We start from the raw sequence: 15,724 nt of genomic DNA, 5'->3' as shown, positions 1-15,724 counted from the left end.
TTGAAATTTACAGTATCTAAGCAACATTAACACAGTGATAGCTGATTTGAAACAAATGCAATGTTGTTTTCTTGAGGAATAACATGAGTGATGTAATGTATGATTCTACAGTAAAAAAAAATTAGTGGTAACATAATTTTTGTAGTGCAGTGATCATAATACCTTGCTAACAAGCTTAATGAACACCGAAATTCCATTATTAAAAAGTTAAAATCTCACAGTTCACAGTATCACAGTATGTTAGAGATTGGAAGGGAGCAGGAACACCTAGATAAGGTTACACAGGAACGTGTCCAGGCGGGTTTTGAATGTCTCCAGAGAAGGAGACTCCACAACCTCCCTGGGCAGCCTGTTCCAGTGTTCTGTCACCCTCACTGAGAAGAAGTTTCTTCTCAAGTTTAAGTGGAACCTCTTGTGTTCCAGTTTACACCCATTGCCCCTTGTCCTATCATTGTTTGCCACTGAGAAGAGCCAGTTGTCTTGTTCTTATTCAGGAACTAGATCATCTGCCGCAGAATATATGGACCCCGTCAGAGATCAATATGATCAGACAAAAGCCATTTATTGCAAAGCCTTAACTCCATATATACTATTTCTCACATGCACTTACAGTGATTTGGCATATTATGATTGGATACATGTCTTGAAGACCCTTAGTGACTAACACATAATTGGTTAAGCACAGGTGTGAGAACTTGACCTTGAAAGCTTGTCAACAGTCCACAGTTCTCATAAACTCGGTGAATTCCATCTTCTTATCTTGCTTGCTTAAGCTTCCTCGGGCCTCTCATTGCCTTGCTGTATCTTTCGGGATTATTCAGAGTTTATGTACCAATTATCCATTCTCCCATGAGAACACTGTCTCCACAATCTTCTAAACTAAGTAATGGTGGATTTAATGTAAATAATTTTATTTAAAACAGAGAAAAGGAGTAGAGTTGTAATTATAAAAGTTTATAAAATTCAAGAGGATAGTGAAAAACCTCAAAAAAGATAAACTTGGCTTTTTAAATAATTCCATGGGAATTAAACCATTTTTAAGTCATCCTTCAATATTGTTATTTGAAGAAATGTCGTGTTCAGGGAAAATAAAGAAAAAGTAATAATCTTGCTGAAAATAGTAATATTCCAGAATTCTGAATGAGCTGAACAGTCGACATTCAAACTTTCTGTTTTATTGAAATTATTGGGAGTTTTGATACATAGGTGAAAATACTAATTCTAATTATTAATTTAATTATTAGTAGAAAATTAGTATTTTGTCAGTGTTAATCACTGCATGTATTAAAGGCAAGTCAGATATAAGTTTGGAATATGTCTGTGTATGGAGGTGTGCACGTGCATGTGTCAGCCTAGAGGTGTATACATCTGTTTGTAAAATTAGTATTTTTTTTAATATGGATCAAAGTTTTATTCTGTTTCCAATTATTTCATGAAATGCTGTCTTGCAGTCTAAGATCTTGTAATAGTTTTTATAGATTTATATGGAAGATTCTCAGTCACGATTATTTCCTTCTCTTTAATACCATCAAAAAGTCACAGAGAAATTAGCCTGAACTACTATAATTACTTAGAGATCTTCCTTCCAAAGTGCATAAATTCACACAGAAAGAGCACCTGGCTACTTCTTTTTTTAACAACTGGATAATGGAAATAGCACAGACTGCAGCACTGTTATTTATTCCTGTCAAATCCAGGCACTGACCAGGTCCCATGGGCTTTCATATGTTGACTTCACTCAAATGATCCCTAACTTGATCCTCCCCCACGGAGGGTAAGTCTTCCTCGTTCCAGACTTTTCCTCTGGTCTCAGGCACCTGGGATTTATCAGTCAAGAACACAGCAAAGAAAGCATTGAGTATCATAGAATCGTAGAATCACAGAATAGTTAGGATTGGAAAGGACCTTAAGGTCATCTAGTTCCTGTCCCCTTCCATGAGCTGGAACACATCAGCCTAGACCATGTTTCCTAAGGCTCTGTCCAGCCTGGCCTTGGACACTGCCAAGAATGAAGCATTAACCACTTATTTGGGCAACCCATTCCAGTGCCTCACCACCCTCACAAAGAACTTCTTTCTTATATCTAACCTGAATCTCCCCTATGTAAGTTTAAACCCATTACCCCTTGCCCTATCTCTACAGTCCCTGATGAAGAGTCCCTCTCCAGCATCCTTGTAGGCCTCATTCACATAGTGGAAGGCTGCTATGAGGTCTCCATTCAGCCTTCTCTTTTCTGTCGCATCCTTGCATTCAGCAACATGCACACTCTTTCCCTAGTTGCCTTTTTGTAGTTAATGGACTTGGCTTGGCTTTCCTAACCCTATCCCTGTACTCCCAAATTTTGTCTTAATATTCCTTCTCTTTTTTAATGGGACTGCCATCTTGTTCATTGAGTCGGCCTTTACTTGTTTCTAGATATCCTAATTGATGACATTTTGGCCAGACCTATATTAATGCAGAAGTTTGTGATATTATCATCTCGTAGGAACAGTATTCACTCCTGCACATGTCCTGCTGCAGTGAAGTCACAGTGGTTATTTTGCTGCTGAGCAGATGAGGAAAAACTGAACTTCTGATTCTGACAACATAGAGTTTACCTCTTTCTCCCTGTAGGAAACTAGTATGATGTTACAGATCTCATGCAAGGGGAAGATGATCCTTGAAGAAGATGATCTGACATATTTCAGTTTTGGCCGCTCCCACTCATTCTGTCATTGATTTCATGGACTCACACCCATGTAAAAAGCACTAGGATGTGTGAGTTCAGGTGGTTTGGACAGGATCATTTGTGAGTGACACAGAGAATAAAGGATGCTGGCTTGCAAGTCTTCATCGTGTCTCTTAGGTTCTTGCCAATATAGTTGTTGGACAGATATTTTACACCATTTAGCAATCATTAGTTATTACAGGGTCATTCTTTGCCTCAGAACCTTATTTACGTTAGCCTCCGCAATCTTTAGGCAAGGTCATTATCCGGTTTTACTTGTTTGGAATATTATGCATCTTTATGTGTACAGTCTCTTTCCTTGGTAGGTTTGTAGGAAAAGGAAAGGTGTTATGTGATATGCTGTAACCTTGCAGCCATCCTCTTGTTGCCAGATTTAGAGGGTGTTCCACTCACTGGCTGGCTGCTCTGTGTTTTTGTGTGAGTGAAGACCTTCTGGTCCTGAGGTAAACAATACTTTCTTCAATTTTATTGCTGTGAACCAATGTTCTTCACTGACATCATAGGCCGTTCTTCTAGGACTCTTTCTTCTGGTGCTTGCATGCACATTTCCATTCATACTTCATTTATACGAGTCCTGATATTTCCTTTTACAAATGTCCACATCCTGCCTATAAACCAACTAAGATGTCTAATTTACATGATACTGCTTCACCAGACTATAGCAATCTTCATTACATTATCCTGTAGCAGTCTCCAAAGATACTACTGCAGCAGTGCAGAATGAGCTATGTAGATTAACTTCATGCAAGTGTGGATGTAAATCACCCCACTTGGGAGCCAGGAAATGACGAATGCATTATTCTGCATTACAACTCAAAGGCATGGGCTAGTATCTCTCCACAGCCCTGTGCAATGCCAGAGAGACATGTTGGTGTGCTCTGTGCAGTCTGCTCTAACATGACACTGCATTGCCCCTGTAGATCTACCCAAGAAAGACTGCAGAATTTAATTTCTTTCACACTTTCCTCAAGCAAAGTAAAACTTATAGGTACAATATTTCTTTTTTTTCCCTGTTTTAGCCTATTCAATTCCATACCACATACAATTAGATGAAATTTGACTTATTTATTGGGAAGTCAAGGCCTAAACCTGTTGGTGATAGTCTAGTTCTCAATTAACCCATGTCAACCTAATGAGTGATTATATAACTAAGAGGGTTGAATAATTTTTTGTCAACATAAGCAATAAAGTCAAATAGTAAATGAACTCATAAGGCTCAATTGTACTTTCAGTGTTGCAGGTGATATGTTTTTAGCAGTCAGTGGTTTGTGTTGTGTATCTAAGTCTGACAAGTGTTCACAGTTTTGCTTTCCTCTGAAGTGTGACCTACAAAAATAGGGCCTCAGAAGTGATAGGAATAGTGGGAAGGAACAGCGGTACTATCACCACCAGTGGCTCAGGGTGTCTGCATACCAACATGGAGAACTCAAGGGAATTTATTCTTTATTGTTGACTTAACCTTTGCATCAAAGAATAAAGGCTTCTAGGCCTGAATGCAATCTCCTTTCCCTAATTTAACAGAAAGGCTAAAGAGGGGAGTATTGTTTAAAATAAAGATAGTTTAGATCCCCAATCATCAGTGGGGACAAATAGATCTATATCTGTCTCCGCTGACTAGGGAAGAAATGTGGGCTCCCAACTTAGTCCCTTAGTCTGTAGTTAAGTGCAGTAAGTGCTGGCACAAGTTGTTGGTTTTTTTTAGGTTACTATTAAGCAAAGCACCTTCAGTTCTATCCTTCAGGGTGTTTGGCTTACATGTAAGGTACTGATGTAAGTTAATTCTGATAGCTCCATGATCTGCAGGTAACATTGTCCAGCAAGACAAATTTCCTATTTTTCTCATTTATGATTCTTCTGTAGAAAATAAAAGGCGTAATGTCAAATACCTGACTCATTTTGTAAAGTGACAAGTTTACTGTCAGTTGGAATGATGCTACTTTTTGCATTAAATATATGTAATATTTATTTTGCATTCATATGACAGTTTAATCTTTTACTTTAAGCTAGGAAATGTTCCTTCTGAGTAAGTCTCTGGTGTTCCTACTTAAAGCAAATCTTCATCATACCATGCTCTCAACAGAATGCCATTACTTTATTTTTATTAAGCATGAAGACCATTTCCTAATGCATTTAATAATCCTTCTGTTATTAAGTGAAACCAAGTTGCACAAGCTATTACCTAGTTTTGATCACAGAAAAGATACCATGCAATAATGAGATGAGATAGGAGCCCAAGTACTAGTGTAACTCAGTCACTCCTTTTGACATCCCGTCCATAAGAATACTTTATAGTGGATTATGCTTTAGAATTTCAATGAGCAGCTGCTATTTTAAGGGGCTTTCTTGTCATAAAACATCATGGGGGATTATAGAATCCTTTAGCTGATTCAGCTTATTAATTCAAATGAGATCTATTCCATTGCAGGTTTATGATGTGCATCATTAAGACTGCTTGTATCCTAATAATATGTTTGAAGACCAGCATTGCATAAGACAATGTAATATGGTATCTTATTTCTGAGCCATCTGTTACACTGGTAGCTGGAAGACTTAGTTGTCAGCCATCCTCCAGGAGCCCATGGGAAGTGATGAACTAAACTCTCCATATCCTACTGGGCAGAGAGCAGCAGGGCCATTCTCATCAGCGCTGGCACTCATTCAGTTGTCGAGGTGCAGACACAAAAGACTGAATGGCCACATACGCTGCAGGCTTGGAGGTCAGGGCCCACTGGGCAGCATGTTCTGAGCAGGGAGTGGAGCAGATGTTGCTGCTATAGTGTAGTAGTACAGCTATTACATGCCTCCTTTCAGTTTCAAAGAGAACTCTTTTATCAGCTCTCTAAACCAGCCTCTCTCACAAGCATTTGAAGTTGGAAAAAGTTAATCATTAAATAGGTTGTCTCTGAGAGGATTTTTGAAGATATCTGAATATCACAGAAACACTCTTCTCTGATGGGTTGATCCTGAGCAATCTCTTCCCTTTTCCCACTTTGTAAGTGTACTTTCAATAATCCTAAGCAGTAACAGCTGGTTTCATGAGCATAACATCTGTGTGTAAGTACAGTCATAGTCCTCAGGTAAACTTCCCCTACTACAGTGTTATGACTGGGAGATAGCATGGGCTCATTCCCTTCCTGCCACTGGCTCATACAGGTGCATAATTAACTTCTTGCCTATATCAGTGATACATTTATTACTCTCCTCCCTTGTTCTGCTATTTGGGTTATTGATTAAAATAAAAAGCAAAACTCCACCTGTCTGCTGCTCCAGGGGAGACATGAATGAAGTTAATGTTACGTGTCTGAGATGAGGAGCCCTCATGGGACTGTAACAGAGATTCTTATTTCTTACACCCTTGTACAGGCATATAAACTGAGCCATAACCTATCCTTAGAGTGAAGAGTGTCCTTGGAAATTAGATTAATATGGATACTGGAAGGCTTTAGGTATATATTCTATATATATGTTCTCTTTCAAATGAATCAGTAGATTTATTTATTGGGCCTGTATTTCGACGACAGTGCTATGGATTTTATTAATTTTGCTGTTTCTCTTAGGCTTAGAGATTAAGAGGTATGAAGTCTAATAACGTGCTTTTCTGTTGTATAAGGCAGTTAACTCCTTTTTGAAACACCTTCACTCATTCAGACATGAGCGAATGACACATACAGAGAAGTCTTTCAGGGTTAGAGGTCTTTGAACTCATTAATACTAGCCATCATTCATGTTTATGACACTTCTTACAATGAATTCAAGATAGCACAACTGTGATGTTTGCACTATACATTAATATAATAATTTCATAAAGTCCTATCCTTTGGAAGAGGTATTATTTTTAAAGTAGATCAAAAGGCTTAAATGTTTCATATTATAGCCTGCACAGGACTGAAGGCAGCCCTAGTATCTGTGGGAGCGCTGTGCAGGGGATAACTGCTATTGCACTATGTGATGCTGGCAAAAATAATGGAGGGGCTGCAGTCTCTAGGGCATCCTTCTCTTGGTAAATCTATGGCTGTCCTTGGCTTTGCTGAAGGATTAAAGAAAGTCATTCTTGTATTCTTCAGCTATAACTTAAGTCGTTTTAAAGATAAAACCATTGCAACATACCATGGACACAGCATTTGTTACCAGGCTTTTCTCAGCCTAGTAGTAGGAATTCAAAGATATTTGTAGTCTTCAGGAGGAAAAAAAAAAAGCAACCCAGGCAACCAAACAGAAAACCCACAAAAAACACCCACCAGCTTTTCTGCTGCTTTTTAATTTTACTGAATGCCTTTCCTTGCTTCCTTAAAAGGAATGAAAATGTTGTAGAGGCCAACCTGACACTATTTATTTCAATTTTAGGAAGTATGTACATCGTTCTTGAGTTATTAGAAAGCGTGTGCACTGTTCTTCTCCACATAAGACCTTTTCCAGGTGTTTGAAGAGGGAGATCAAACAAGCGAGGCCCCTATAATCTGTAGTCACTTTTGTAAATCTTGGCCATTGTACATCATATAGATCTGAGCAATGAACTGGGAATGTAAATGTAACTCTAAATGATTAAGAAATATTTTTTACATTGCAGCTGAGGGAAGTAAATAGTGTAAACACTGTAGTTCATATTCTTCAACTCTGTTTCTTTGATACTTGCATATTCCCGGAAAGTATCTTGCTTTACCAAACATGCCATAGGAGGCACCTATATATGCAAAGGCAAATTAAAATCTATGGCCTGACAGTGTGATACATCCCAGCTGACATTTGTTCCTCCAAAACCTTGGTGTCTTTAGCCACAGGGAATACTTTTTCAATGTAGGTTTAGTTTGCTACAATTGACAGATTGTGAATTATTTTCTGAAGCTGTTCTGTATCATAAACAAAGCACACCTTCTGTTGGCTGTTACAGAATGAATACCTGTATGAAGGTGTTGATGCAAGAGTTATAGAATATGAGGACAACAGGCCCCTCTTGGATATGTTCTTGCAGAAACCAATGGGTTTATTGTCCCTGCTGGATGAGGAAAGTCGATTCCCACAAGCAACAGATCAGACACTTGTAGGTAAGTTCACCGTTTATTTCCTAGTTCTGCAGGATGTCTCCCTGCTAGATTTCTGTTTGATGTGCCCAGTTTAGGCTATATGCTAATTATGTTTTTAGCAGGCCCACATTCCAGTTTCACAGTATGTTCATGGGAGGCATGCATGCATGAATGGATGTGTCTTTGAAGCAGATAGAGAAACATCCAGAGTACAAGTGAACTTAGGCTGCTGATGCAGGTTTTTAGTTCTTCTGCCTTTAAGAATTCTTAGCTGCAAGGCGTGAAATATAAGGATCAGAGTTAAAACTCTAGGTTCACATGCCAGGACCACTGTTTTCAATGTTGAGTCATGTTCAGCTTTGAGATTTTTGATGACCTGTCTCTGAACAAGAATTTCAGTGCTTTTAAGGGTAGTGACTGCAAACCTGCCTCATTGCCTTTCAGCAAATTATGTTTCCTGGTTTTTATTCAGAACTTGAAATTAAAACTCCTGAATATGTTTTAATTCAGATCCTGAATATTTCAATGCTGCCGAGTAATTGTAGTTACAGTTGATGTAGTTGTTTCAGTGGGGTTTCTGTGCACATAAATCCTTGTTTTACTCATTTTTGAATCTGCAAAGTGTCAGATGAGAGTTTTAACCAGCACCCAATCACAAAACCTAATAACAATAACCTAGTAGCAATGCCCATACTAAAACAATTATATGAGTTTGTTATCTTTCTATCCTCATACATTTTAGTCTACAGTACAGATCAATCAGTTGGTAAATGTTTCCTTACAATTCCCCAAGGCATCCTTAGGAAGAATTACTACATTATTTCAATCGGTACAAAGTAAGTAACTGATCCAAGGGCTCCCATATTCTCTACCCAGTACCTTTTGTTACAAGGCTATTATGGTACCTTTGTGCTTAAAAACATCAGACACTGTTATGTGCCTCCACATTGTCTGAGTTGTCAGGCAATATCCTTAGAGAGGTACACTTTTAGAATACAATTATTGTGCAGTAACTCCAGTAAGATATGTGTTTCCTTTCAGAAAAATTTGAAGATAATTTGAAGTCAAAATATTTTTGGAGACCCAAAAGAGTAGATCTAACCTTTGGGATTTATCACTATGCAGGAAAGGTAAGATACCTAATGATATTAGTTGGGGATTGTGAAATAGTAGAGCTGTTAGGAAACAGATGTCAGCTGGATTGGTTCTCAGCCTTCATCTGTTCAGAGCTGACATGGAAATGTTGGCAGTGCCTTACACATTAAAAGTAAATTGAAAAGTTATTTTCCCTCATAAAAAAAAAAAAAAAGTAATAGCAGGAGTGTATTTTTCTTAAATGTTACCAGGTAAATGACGGTATTATAGAAGAACCAAAACATAACCATTATGCAACTCAGTGATCTTCCCCTTAGTTCCTCAAAGTCCTGTGTATGCTTTTTCCCACTGCTTCGAATCAGGATCCACCTCTGTTCTTTCTACTGCCCCATCAGCCTTACTTAGTTTTGTACTTTGTAATCAGCCAGATAGATAGCTCAGGCCCTGCTTTCTGCTTAATTTCACGAAGAGCATATTGCCCTCCTGTACAAGGTGACTTACTGCACATGCTTTTCAGACTCAGGAGGAGTTGCTGTTGCTCTGCAGCAAGATGCCACAGGTTGCCTAAACCTTGCCTTGTGAAAGCAAGACATCACACCTCCTCTTGAGCTCTTTCAAAGGTTATAGAGTGAGCTTTGCTGTCTCATAGGAAACACTGGTGGAGCAGCTGGCCTAGAAAGAGGCAATATACTGCCCATCAGCTGATGGAAGATAACTTGCTCTTCGTGTAAGACAGCCAGCTACAAAAGGCCTGCAGTAGCTCCTCTGAACTTCATCTGCAGCTGAATTACACATCACCAGTATAGCATACTTACTGCTGAGGAGTGGAGAGCCAGCTCTCCCTGTACCAGTGCTGATACAGGAAGATTCTACCTGTACCCCATCAGACCTTTCTGGTGTTCAACAAGGTTTTTCATTAGGAAGTTTCTCCTACTGTGTAGCTCGTATCTCCACTTCTGTGATGTAAATCCATTACTCTTAATCCTGTTTACAATGGAGCTGAAGAATCATTTATTTTCTCTTCCTTTACAAACTTTGCTGTTTTGTGAGGTTTTTTCTAAATTAAATACGTAAGTATCTTCTACCCCTCTTTGCAAGCCAGGTTTTCTTGTGGATCCTTTACAGCATCCCTGGGATAGAGCCCTAAAGATACATTTTGAGTGAGGTGCACCATTCCTGAAATTTTTAGAGATTTCCAGTTTCAATATGCAGTTTGTGATTTTTCAGACTACCTGTACAATTAATACAGAGATCTCTAGGAAAAGTGGCAGGTCCTAAGTCCAGTACAGCATGGTCTGAATGGGACAGGAAAATTGTACAGTCACATGGCTAATCCTGTGTGGTATGACTGAAATCAAGTGCATTGCTAATTGTGCATTTATGTATGTACTGGTGTAAAGGAGGACTACAGTACACTTGTCCTAGTGATAAATCCACACTGGCTAAAACTAATATCAAGGTATCTTCATTAGGGAAAATAAATGTCTCAAGCTACTTCGAAATGCTGAATTTGTTTTTAGTGATCTGCATCATAACGGTTCTCAGTATTGAAAAGTCAGAACTTACAGTGATCGAAAGGAAGACTGTAGGCAAGAGAGAACCTGATGGCTGAAAAACTATTTGTGTGTCTTGATTTATTCAGAGAATATGAAAATATTAAAAGAACATTAAATATTCAAATACTATTAAAAGCCACATTCCATTATAAGCTGAGTGCTTAAATTTACAATTACTTTTCAAAAACCCAGAAGATGCATAAATGCACTTTACTTTTTAAACAGGTTCTATATAATGCAAGTGGATTCCTAGCCAAAAACAGAGATACTCTGCCAGCTGATATTGTGCTGCTACTGCGATCATCTGAAAACAATCTGACGCGACAGCTGGTAACCCATCCTCTTACAAAAACAGGTATTGCTATTGGGGTGATCCTCTTATTCTTCTCTAACCTTCATGTTGACCACCATTGGGTTTGATATGACCACTTGTTGATGACATTATACACTTTGTGGCTTAACTTTCCAACCCTAGAATCTATACAGAATGGAGCCCCAGCCATCTCAAGCTGCAGGGGAGGGATTGGTCTGGTCAAGTGCCAAGGAAGTGGTAGAGGCTTCTTTCAGGGTCCTCTCTTCAGGGTAGGGAAGCAAGACAGGGAATCGAGTGCATCCCTTGAGTTGAGGACTGGACAGAAAGGACCAGGTAAGTCACTGGCCATTTTTGGGCAGGACATGTATAAATTGCCTGGTTTTCTCTAAATCAGTAGAGAACCAAGGTTGGGGCTCCTAATACCTGCTTCAAAGAGTAAGGAGACACTCCCCTGTTTCCCCAGAGTTTTAGGCCTTTACAATAGCTTAACTGATGCAGTCCTAGTAGTGAGCAATTCCTCAAGCAGTTTATAAATTGGGGTGGAGGAATATGACTGGCTCTGCAGAAATACCTCCTAAGCTGCAACTAAATTGAACCATGCCCTTGCACAGTGTCCTACCTGCAGTTTTAGGATGATGGGTAAGTCTCCTTACAACCAGTTTGCTGTTGTTTTGTATTACTCCCTGTGTGATGGCACTGATGCCATACAATAAGTACTTTATAACATTACTTTCTTGTACAACTACATAGGAGATGTACTTGCATCAGAACAGAAAAGCTGAATTGGAAAAGCCTAATGGAAATTTCTCTAAAATGTTATTGTAGCTTGCTTACAAAATCTGAGGCTTTGACAAGGCTCCTGTTCTTCATAAAGGGAGCTTTGATGGAGGAATGAAAATTTGGTCTTGAAGGTCTACTTAAAGTCAGTGTTCCTGGGAACACTAAACTCAATGTCCTTGCCTGGACTTTTTGACTTACTGATACCTGCTAGGATACTAAACTATAATTTCTGTAGAGCCAAAGTCAGGTCTCAAATGGTCCCAAGAACTGATCACAAGTCTTCCTTAATGTTTTGTAAGATAACTCTGAGGTTGTTTTAGTCTTCTTATTAAGTATAATGAGACACTGTGTGTAGCCTTTTGAAACTGACCCAAAATATCCAGGTACAACAAGATAAAAGTTAGATTTCTGATCTAACTTACTTATCTAGAACTAGTGGAAATTTAGAGGTTCACTCAGAATCCAACCCATCTCGCCTACCTCAGGGATTTTTCTTAGGATGGGATATATCTCTGGAGGTGCCTCTCTCCACTGAATACAACAGAGATCCTGTAGACACCTCACTTTCAGATAGCTAAAGTTAGCTAAAGTTAGGCGTGAATAATTCTCTCTTCTCACCCTTAGATATTCAGCTAAGCCCAAGGGAAGTTTAGCACTTGATGTCATTATATACTATATGATGAATTAGCTCATCATGTTGTATGTTTGCAGCTGTTTATCCAGCTCTTACCCAGCTCTTAGTGATTGTAGCTGAGCACAGAGATCACAGAAGACAGTGAGATTCCAGGGGTGTTACATTATTAGCAGAAGCAATAGCAGCGTGCAGCAGTGGTTAGGGTTTATCAACATAGAGTGACATAATTGGAAAGCTCAGCAAAATTTTCATTATTCCTTTAGACCACTGTCTGCGTAAGCCACTCCAATGCACCTAGTCCTCTAAGTCATCATAATAAAGGTGTTAATTGACTTAGAATTCCAAGGTTAGAGTCATAAGACTAGGTCCATGCTAATAAACCAAACAGGGCCAGTGAAGCAATCCCACAGGATTGCCCATTCTGACTATTTGATAGCATGCCTTCCTGGGACAGTTTTGGATCATGTCAGCTAGCAGTCTCCCAGAAACACACAGGCACACTTCAAGAGAAGACACAGGCCAGTAATGATTTCCAACAAGCTCTGTGGGAAGGTAGAACCTTATTTTTACCAGGAGGTTAAAGGAGTAGTTCAGTATAGAGTTTAGCTATATAGACTTGAGTTGTGATATGTCACTTGCCCTTGGGGCCAAAGAAGGGTGCTAGCACTTACTGTTGCTTTTAACTAATATATATGTAGCCTTAGAACTAGAATAGTACAGTAACATCATTAGGGTAAAACCACATGGATGCTCCAAGATGTATCTTTCTTACATTCTGCAGCAGTCTGTTTATTTATTCTTTTACTCTAGTAGGTGTCATAAGTGCTGAAGGAGGAAAATTCAGCCCACGTTCAATCTTCATGCAACTTCTTCAGAGCTTGTTCCACCCCAAGGGTGAAGGGGGAAATGAGGACATACTCCAGAGAAGTCAACGACCTTTATAATCATATGGTTACACTGGGGGCATGAATAGGGTGGTTCAGCATAGATTTTTGTTTAGCTGAGATGTAAGCATTTTGGTTGCTTGCTTCCTTTCATTTTCCCATAGGTAACCTGGCACACACAAAAAGCAAAACTACAATCAGTTACCAAATGTGGACCCCTCAGAAATCAATCAGTCATACAAAGGTAAGAAAATGGATTTTGTGATTCTGCATTAAATCCTACTTTAAATTAGAAAGGCAATACTATTACTGGTACTAAAAGTAAGTGAGTAACCCCTTCCTTGATTTTTCTCTCTCCCCTATTTTCTTTTCTGTTTAGCTGGATATCTTTGTGTTGTGCAATTCATATTCCTTCCGTGAGGTAAAAAACTAACATTTCCCTTCTTTTTGGCTATAGTTTTGTGACAACTTCAAGTGAAAAAATATTATTTCCAAGCTGTATTGTAGCAAAATGAAAAAGTAAAACATTGGTGTGGAGTATAGCCAAGTTCCTTAGAGAACTAGCAAAGTAACAGGGATGTTGAAATAACAGATGGGACCTCAGACACTGTCAGGTTATTTGTGGCAGTTATTTAGGTGCTCTGTTATTGAATTGTGTCCTCTGTGTGTGAACATTCGTGTATTGTGTAGCAAAGTAATGTAATGTACTGGTGTAAGTGATTTGTGCTAGTTATCATGCTGTAACTTTTTCTGTTTAGAATACTTTTTTTTCCAATTAATTGTGTTTTGTGAGGGCTGCTTCACTGTGGCATTGGAAAAGGCCCTACAGACTCCACAGAGATAAAAAGTGACATTTTCTTTCTTCATCTTTATAGAACGAAGCAGGAGATACCGGACATCATCCAAGGGAGACAACCAGTATGAAAACGCAGACAGTCGCTTCTTATTTCAGAGTAAGATACCAGATCTTTTAATAAGTTTTTCAAGAGTAGAATGAATGTTTACTCTTTCACCTTTTGAAATATACCTGTTGACTTAGAGTCAACAGTGACCTATTTAGAGTTTGTGAAGTTCATATATGGCACAGTGGTCTGTGCAGTGCAAATATCTAGAGATTGTGATGTTTCATCTTTAATTGTACTTGATTACACATCCACATTTCTGTCATGATGATGTATGATGATTGATACTAATCTCCCACTTGATTGTTTTTCCACCAAGGGAGATAAAGGGAGGCTAGACATTAGTGGTATAACATTTCTTTAAGAGTTTAAGAAGCAAGAGGGGAAAGTTAAATTGAAACAGGAGCTCCAAAGAAAGATCTTCATGGTCACTGCTCAGAGGCTGTTTTGAGTCCATCCTTGAGGTTCCTTCAGCAATGCTCTTGACTTTCCCAAGCAGTGGATGTGCTCCTAGTCCTGCAATAGAAAATTGAGTGAAGAGCACTTTCCTCCAGTGGTGCACTTGGGCTCAGCTCTGAATTTCCAACTTTTATTTAATTATCTCTCCCAGCAAAACATAAAGATGGCTGAGGTGATGTTCATGACCTGTAAGAGTTCATTTACACCTATGACAGGGAACAGGGAAGATCAAGATCTCTGATTAGTAGGCACAGTTACACAGCTTTGTGGACTGCAAAGGGTAATTTCAGCCTAGGTAGTATCATGGTGGCCCAAAGCTGCATGGTATTTTAAAGTTCTAGATGGAAAAATTTATTGAATCTCACTCAAAGCTGATGTCTGTGATTCAGTGCATTACCAGTACATCTAGCGTCAGAGGCTGCAAATGAGTTAATTATATTTACACTTTTCTGTTATTATTTTCTGTAGTGGAAATCCCTGGTCACATCATGCTAGCTAATGCTCTTAAATGAAGATTCTGCTTCAGTCCCACTGGTTTACTCATACAGAGAAATCTGTGGGTGGTGGAGAAAAGCATCTACCACCTTATATAGAGCAGGAAAAAAAAATCCATTAGTGTGTCCCACTTGTTTGTGCTCGATTGGCATACTAGTGATGGAGCTAATTATGCACTTTGCTGCATGGTGCAGCATCTGTCCAGAATGAAATTGCACATTTTAATAGGAAACATATGGCTATTGACGTCCTAGACTAGTTTCATGTATCCAACCTACTGCTGAACAGCATCACCTCCTGGTTGCCTCTTTCTGTTGAGTCAGGTTGAATCTTGAGGAATGAGCCTCTTCATTTGTGTTTTAATAAGATCCTCCCACGAAGCAATTTTACAAAACACCAGTCAAGGTTATTTACAGCCAGATTCACCTCAGTAGACATGGAGAGCTACAAACTACATCCTCTCTGCCTGCCTGGTACCCTGGTGAGGTAGAAAAAGTGCAACTTTGGAACTGTGGTTTCATGTAATTCTAGTTTTGCCCTCCTCAAAAGTTTCGTCTTGGGAGGGCAGCTGTAGTACAGTGAATAGGACGTGCTAGATCAGAGCAGTTTAAGCAGCCCCTCTTCTAGGGTGACCTTATTTTCCTCCAGTCTAACAAAAGGATGGCAGTATATACTGGATTACTGCTCTTCCACTTCCCATGCATAGACTGATGATTTACTCTCTGGGTGAATAAGCATCTTCAAATACATGACTATAGGAAAAAGAAATGGCCTGTAATCAAGGCTCCAGAAGAAACAAATCACTGTAAGGAGAGTTTTTATCATATGTTAGGCATTATAGCAGTCTGTGAGAGTGT

The 15,724-nt window shown here is 39.0% G+C and overlaps 1 protein-coding gene across 1 annotated transcript in view; it reads left to right on the top strand.

Moving 5' to 3' along the window:
• MYO3A (myosin IIIA) overlaps positions 1-15,724 on the top strand; it is a 111,085-nt gene that overhangs the window by 70,994 nt on the left and 24,367 nt on the right. Inside the window, exons 20-25 of the mRNA XM_061351358.1 lie at positions 7,617-7,770; positions 8,791-8,879; positions 10,626-10,755; positions 10,876-11,046; positions 13,176-13,255; positions 13,887-13,964. Of these exons, the coding sequence (XP_061207342.1) occupies positions 7,617-7,770; positions 8,791-8,879; positions 10,626-10,755; positions 10,876-11,046; positions 13,176-13,255; positions 13,887-13,964 (702 nt within the window). The remainder of the gene's footprint in view (positions 1-7,616; positions 7,771-8,790; positions 8,880-10,625; positions 10,756-10,875; positions 11,047-13,175; positions 13,256-13,886; positions 13,965-15,724) is intronic.

This window comes from Neopsephotus bourkii, unplaced genomic scaffold, assembly GCF_033783945.1.
Source record: "Neopsephotus bourkii isolate Nb327-2 ecotype Australia unplaced genomic scaffold, CSIRO-AGI_Nbou_v1 NB_53, whole genome shotgun sequence".
Lineage (NCBI taxonomy): Eukaryota > Metazoa > Chordata > Aves > Psittaciformes > Psittacidae > Neopsephotus > Neopsephotus bourkii.
The sequence above is the reverse complement of the archived record's forward strand: the minus strand, read 5'-3'. Positions and strand labels throughout refer to the sequence as shown.